This window comes from Gopherus flavomarginatus, chromosome 11 (assembly GCF_025201925.1).
Source record: "Gopherus flavomarginatus isolate rGopFla2 chromosome 11, rGopFla2.mat.asm, whole genome shotgun sequence".
Classification (NCBI taxonomy): Eukaryota; Metazoa; Chordata; order Testudines; family Testudinidae; genus Gopherus; species Gopherus flavomarginatus.
Genome location: NC_066627.1, coordinates 16,236,238 through 16,243,113, shown reverse-complemented (window position 1 = coordinate 16,243,113; position 6,876 = coordinate 16,236,238). Strand labels below are relative to the sequence as shown.

Below are 6,876 nucleotides of genomic sequence, written 5' to 3'. Positions count from 1 at the left end.
GAACAATGCAACTTTAGTGGAATGACTCCTAATTTACATCAGTGTGAATGAGGGGGGAATCATGCCCACTGACTCCAGTGACATTACTCTTGATTTATGTCAGGATCAATGAGAGGAGAATCAGATCTACTAGTGACTTACATCTGGATGGATGAATGCTTTACACAAATAAGAGTGAGATTTACACAAATAAGAGTGAGATTTGAAAGAAGACCACTTGCTTTACTGAGCTGTGTTGCACACATGACATAGGAGGATTGTATATAGGTGATCCAGTTTTATCATGGACTCTATCAGTTTCCATTATCTGATACGGATGTCACATTGTTCACCATTTCCAGTCAGCTACCTCAACAGAGAATCAGTGATAATTCAAGGACCAGAACTTGAGGTGATGTAAATCAATGTAGATACAGAGAAGTAAAGATTAGCTAAACCAATTTACATTACCTATAGATTTGTAATGAGGTCATTCCTATTCAAAGTATGGAGAAATATATAGAAATTCTTTATTGCTTGAAATATATTTTATGATTGGTGTTCTGGAATGTTATAAGAACAAATGAATTGCCATGCAGCACCATCCTTCTCCAATGATAGCCAGAAATAGCTGTTTCAAAGACAGGAGAATTGTATGATAAATCATAGAAAAAGTGTATTCCTAACTCAGACAGGCTGTAGCTGACTGGTATCCCTAAGCATGAAGTCACTATACATGTCAATATATTTTAGAATTTTGAGAATATTCATGTGACTAAATAATATCCAAAGATAATGAGTTCCACAGGTCAGTTGGACAGGTAAGTGGAGAGAGACAGAAAGTGTAGGAGAGATGGACACACAGAAAAAAGATAGATAGATAGATAGATAGATAGATAGATAGATAGATAGATACTGTGGATTGCAATGGTTAATTTGTTTGTACCTGCACAAAAACTATGCCCAATAAAAAATAAATATGTGGTCAGAATTTGTCATTGCTGTGCACGATACCTTGACCCACCGTGTTTCATCTCTATCTTCAAAGACTGTTCATTTTTTCAAACATTTCTTGCCCACGATCCTTCTTAAAGAATCTTTCACTTCCTTGTTTCTAAGGCTGTAGATGAAGGGATTCAACATGGGAACAAAAAGGGTATAAAACACAGACATCGCTTTCCTTGGGAACAGAGAAGCTAGCCTAGTGGGCTGGGCATACATCAAAGCAGTGGACCCATAAAATAAAGTCACAACCATCATATGGGAGGTGCAGGTGGAGAAGGCTCTGTGTCTGCCTTCAGCAGAGCGAATCCTGAGGATGGTGGAGATGACATAGACATAGGAGATGAGCACAATCAGGGCAGTGCTCACTATGATGAGGCCACAGAAGGTAAACATCACAAGATAATTGACATACTTGTCACTGCAGGAGAGACTAACCAGGGGAGGGCCGTCACAGAAGAAATTATCAATCTCATTAGACCCACAATGGTTCAGTGTAAAGGTGAAACCTGTTTGCACCATTGAATTCACACAGCCGCAGAGATACGACCCTGCAACCAGTTGAACGCAAACCCACTTGGACATGGTGATGGGATACAAGAGTGGGTTGCAGATGGCGGAGTATCGATCATACGCCATCACTGCAAGCAGAAATGCTTCGGTGGTGAGGAAGACAGTGATGAAGAAGAATTGGGTGGCACATCCATTGTAAGAAATGGCTTTACTCCCTGCTAGGAAGCTCACCATGGCTCTGGGGGCAACAGAGGAAGAGCAGCAGAAGTCTAAGAAGGACAGATTCTTGAGGAAGAAGTACATGGGGGTATGAAGGTGAGAGTCAGCTCTAATGATGAGGACCAGGATGGTGTTTCCCAGCACGGTTATGATATAAATCACCAGGAACATGACAAAGGGGACAATCTGGAACCACAGACCTCTTCCAAACCCCAGCAGGATGAATTCTTTCACTCCTGTGTGGTTTACTTTTCTTATTGGCTCCATGGCTGACATTTCCTTTAGAACATAGAACAAGGTAAAAATTAAAAATGTCAAATACAGAAGATATATTGAAGCTTTTTCTAAATGTTCTTCAACTCAGTTGGGGTTAGTCACTTAGATGGTTTGGAAATTCCCAGTAGGTTCCTAAATATCTTTAAAAATCTGGCCTCTATTTGTTTGTTTGTTTGTTTGTTTTAGAAAAAAATTACTATGAAGTCCAGATTAATCAACTTTCTCCTACAATTGTGATTCATGACTCTTCTTGGCTGATTAAGATGTGGGCAAAATCCTCCATGAGTAACACCATTGATTTATAAAAGGGTTGTAGAAATAGGACTATCTATCTATCTATCTATGATTTTGTTAATTATCATTTCTGCTCCTGACAGATTGCAATGGTTCTAGTGGAGAGCTTTAACCTCTGTACAAAATATCCTTACTCAGGAACATCCAATGGGAGTTTTGCATGAGTATTGATGAGGAAAGTCTGAGTATGAATGTAAGGACTCAGTATTTGCTTTTAACTACAAGTTACTTCTACTTTGGCTGGTTTGTGTGTGAACTGTCTGATTCTGCCACCCTTAGTCACATTGAGTAGTACCTTCTTTCCCACTTAACCTTCTTGATAACAACGAATTGTTCTTTTCAACTGTTTGATAATTAACTTTACAAGTACGTGTATTCATGGCTAATCACCCTAGATTTGAGTCTTTTCCATCAGAGGGAGGGCCGTTGGCGTCTGGTCCCTGGAAGCTAGGTCAACAACCTACAGATATCCAGACAATTCTCTCAAGATGGGTCTGGAACCCGACAAAGCATTTCCCAATTTTCTAATGTCTGGGTGAGGGATAGAGTAGGTTTGAAAACAACAAACGAAAAAACAATTCACACCATACTTTTAGAAGTATATACCCCGAAATTTTCAATATTTTTACTAAAGCCTGGCAAGCAAAACCAATTGAACCATTTGGTATCTGACCCTCTCTGCCAGATGGTGTCAGCAGCCCAAAGGAATGGCTTCAATTTTGTTATGGGTTTCCTGAAAGACTTCATTCACACCAGCTTCAATCATCACTCAGAAAACTAGGAAATGATATACATCGCCTGGACCCTCTTGATGGGCAAGTCTTCCACCTGACAAGTCCCAAATACAGGGGTTACAACAGAGAGAACTTTATTTGGGGTGGATAGGTGGAAGGAAGGCAACAGACTGGATTTGGGGAAACCAGCAATTCATAAATTAAAAAGTTCTATAATGTGAAACTCCCCCTGGGCATCTCAAAAGTAGATCCAACCTCAATCCTCCTTTAGCTTGTGTTCTGGCCAATTCCCTATTCCCTAGCTCTGCCCTCACAATTTGTTGTCCAGGATTGGAGAAGTCCCAGGATTGTAGCTGGTCAAGGATGCGTGGGATGTTCTGTTTCCTAACCCAGCTGGAGTGATGTCAGCTTTCCTTGCTGGACAAGGAGGCCTTCACCAGTGTCCCTTGGGCTGGCTGCTGTTTTTTCTCTGTGGCTTCAGTGCAAGCTGACCAGCTCTGCTGCCGTTTGTCCACTTAAAGCTACTACCTTTGCCATCCATTGCCTGAGCCATCCACTGCCTCCAAGAAGCTGCTGGCGCAGCCTCTCTGCCCCACCCTTCCCTTTGGAGCTGCTGCCATTGCTGATTTGTTCCTCCTATGACCATCAACTCACCTGCCACTGTTCTGCGCTGCCCAACAGTCTCACCTTGGCTCTTGGGAAGAGATCAGTGGTGCTTAGGGCTCTTGAGAAAGGCCTCACAACTCAACAGGCACAAGTAGCTGCCTTTAAACTCTTTTTTTCCTTCTTCTAGCTCTGTCCAGACTCTCTTGCTGCACCGTGCCTGACAGATATCTTTGTGAGGGCAACCTCAGGCATGTTAGATGCTGATGTCCTGTCCTTCTAGCTCCCAACAAGGTCAATTGCACTTTATCCCCTCCAACTCAAAACTGAACTCCACTTTAAACAAAATGCTCCACACTGTCATGTAAGTGAAGTGCAAATGAGGCCAGGTCTATCTAGTCAATTCCCTTTGCTCTCCAATAGACAGTGGCAGAGAGCTCCCTCAGCAATGGAGTCCTTCTACAGCTGCAGGCTCCCTCTTCCTCCATTTCATCCACAGGTGACAGTGCTGGGCTCCCTTTTAAAGAGATTTTTCCTCAAGGGACTGCAACATCTAAACAAACTTCTGTCTGAAATTTATTTTGCCTACTATTATCACAATTATCACCTGAAATGGCTGTTAGTAAAACAGCTTAGACAGCAAATATTATTCAAGGTTATCCAATGAGATCACTGCATGTTTTAGACAGAAACTACCTGTGCACAGTCATTTTTTCTGTTTCCATCCATAGCTGGTCAGTTGTCCCTGTTGTTCATGATATTGTTTAATGCCGCAGCAGGGGAAAGAAAGCATTTTAAAATAAATCATAGATCCCCAGCAGATGGCAAGAGCACTCAGAGTCATATGCCACACCTTGAAGTCTTTAAATTCTATCTGTCTATCTATCTATCTATCTATCTTCATCCTCATATTAAGGGCATTACTCTTCATTTACACCATAAAAGTGAGAGTCTGATCTGATGACCTTTTCAAACAATGGAAAGAAACTGTTTGCCTTCAGTGGGCTTTGGATCAGGCCAAGAGATCAGAATCAGACCCACTATCTCTTTTACAGATTCATGGATTCCAAGGCTGGATGGAACCATTGTGGTGATCACCTAGTCTAACCTCTGTAAAACCCAGGCCAGAAAACCACCCTGAAATAATTCCTAGAGCAGATTATTTTTTTCTTCAAAAAACATCACATCTTGATTTAAAATGGTCAGTGATGGAGACTCCACCATTAACTTTATTAAGTTGAACTTTATTAAGTGATTGATTACTGTCAACTGTTCACATTGTATGCCTTATTTGTAGTCTTCATTTTTCTAACTTCAACTTCAAGCTATTGGAACATGCTATACCTTTTTCTGCTGGACTGAAGAGCCATTATTAAATATTTGTTCCCCGTGCAGGTACTTATTGACTGTAATCCAGTCATCCTTCTGCCTTCTCTCCGTTAAGCTAGATTGATTGAGCTCCTGGACTCTGTCACCATAGGGACAGGTTTTCTAATCCTTTAATCATTCTCCTGGCTCTTCTCTGAACCCTCTCCAATTTATCAACTTCCTTCTTGAATTGTGGACACCAGAACTGGACACAGGATTCCAACAGTGATCACTCTGCCAAATACACAGGTAAAATAAACTCTCTACTCTTACTCAAGATTCCCCTGTTTCTGCAGCCAAGGATCGCATTGCACAGTGTCACACCAAGAATTCATGTTGAGCTAATTATCCATTATATCCATTTTTCATAGTTACTACTTCTCAGGATAGAGCCCCCTACAGTCTAAGTGTGGCCTACATTCTTTGTTCCTACATGTATACATTTAGCCACATTAAAATTCGTATTGTTTGCCTGCACCCAGCTTATCAAGTGATCCCTTTGTATCAGTGTCCTCTTCATTATTTACCACTCCCCCAATTTCTGTGTTATCTGCAAACTTTATCAGTGATGATTTGACATTTTCTTCCAGGTCATTAATACAAATGTTAAATACCATAGGGCCATGAACCAGTCCCTGCAGGACTCCACTAGAAATGCACCAATTTGATGACGATTGTTATGGCTGATAGAATGAAGTTCAGGAAGTGGAACAGACATGGATGCCAGCATGTTGTTTTCAAGGGGCAGTAGATGTTCTCCTATTATAATCAGTGGTAAACATTGTGACTGTAACAGAAGCATGATTGTTCTCAATCTTAATTAGAAAATTAAAACCATAGAAACATAAAAAGAGCCCACTGAACTAAAGGCCAGATTGTGAACCCCAATGCACAACAATCACTTAATGAAAAGCTCCACTGCAGTCAATAATGCTAATGAATGGAGTGAGGTCCAGATCTCCAAACATACTTAGGTATCTACTACTCATTGAAATCCTTGGGAATTTGATTCCAAAGTACTTTTGAGGATCTGGCCCTAGGTGCTTCTAATTATGAGTAGCCTTATATTTTTGCATTCTGGAATCAGAGAGAATATATGTCGCTTCGTAATTAGATCTTTATTTAAAAGTGTGGTGCATTCTGAGTTTCATTATCCAGGTTTGCAAGGGAAAGGAACTCAGTAATTACTGTCTTGGGACCTCCCAGTTAAATCATAGAATCCTAGAATCATGTTCCATTCTATACATCTGATGAAGTGGGCTGTGGCCCATGAAAGCTTATGCTCAAATAAATTTGTTAGTCTCTAAGGTGCCACAAGTACTCCTGTTCTTTTTGCAGACACTGACTAACACGGCTGCTACTTTGAAACTTGTCAATAAAATCATAGAATATCAGGGTTGGAAGGGATCTCAGGAGGTCATCTAGTCCAACCCCCTGCTCAAAGCAGGACCAATTCCCAACTAAATCATTCCAGCCAGGACTTTGTCAAACTGGGCCTTAGAAACGTCTAAGGAAGGAGATTCCACCACCTCCCTGGGTAACCCATTCCAGTGCTTCACCACCCTCCTAGTGAAAAGGTTTTTCCTGATATCCAACCTAAACCTCCCCAATGCAACTAGAGACCATTACTCCTTGTTCTGTCATCTGCTACTACTGAGAGCAGTCTAGATCCATCATCTTTGGAATCCTCTTTCAGGTAGTTGAAAGCAGCTATCAAACCTCCACCTCATTCTTATCTTCTGCAGACTAAATAATCCCAGTTCCCTCAGCCTCTCCTCATAAATCATGTGCTCCAGCCCCCTGATCATTTTTGTTGCCCTCCAGTGGACTGTCTCTAATTTGTCCACATTCTTTCAGTACTGGGGGCCCAAAAGTGGACTCAATACTC

General features: G+C 41.3%; 1 protein-coding gene across 1 annotated transcript; it reads right to left on the bottom strand.

The window, feature by feature from the left end:
- Positions 1-1,032: 1,032 nt before the first annotated feature.
- LOC127031159 (olfactory receptor 12-like) lies at positions 1,033-1,989 on the bottom strand. Its single transcript, XM_050917927.1, has one exon. It carries the CDS (start codon positions 1,987-1,989, stop codon positions 1,033-1,035), a length of 957 nt encoding a protein of 318 aa, XP_050773884.1.
- Positions 1,990-6,876: the final 4,887 nt, after the last annotated feature.

Coding starts and splice junctions, on each gene's coding strand:
- LOC127031159 (XM_050917927.1), bottom strand. CDS start 1,989: ATGTCAGCCATGGAGCCAATAAGAAAAGTAAACCACACAGGAGTGAAA.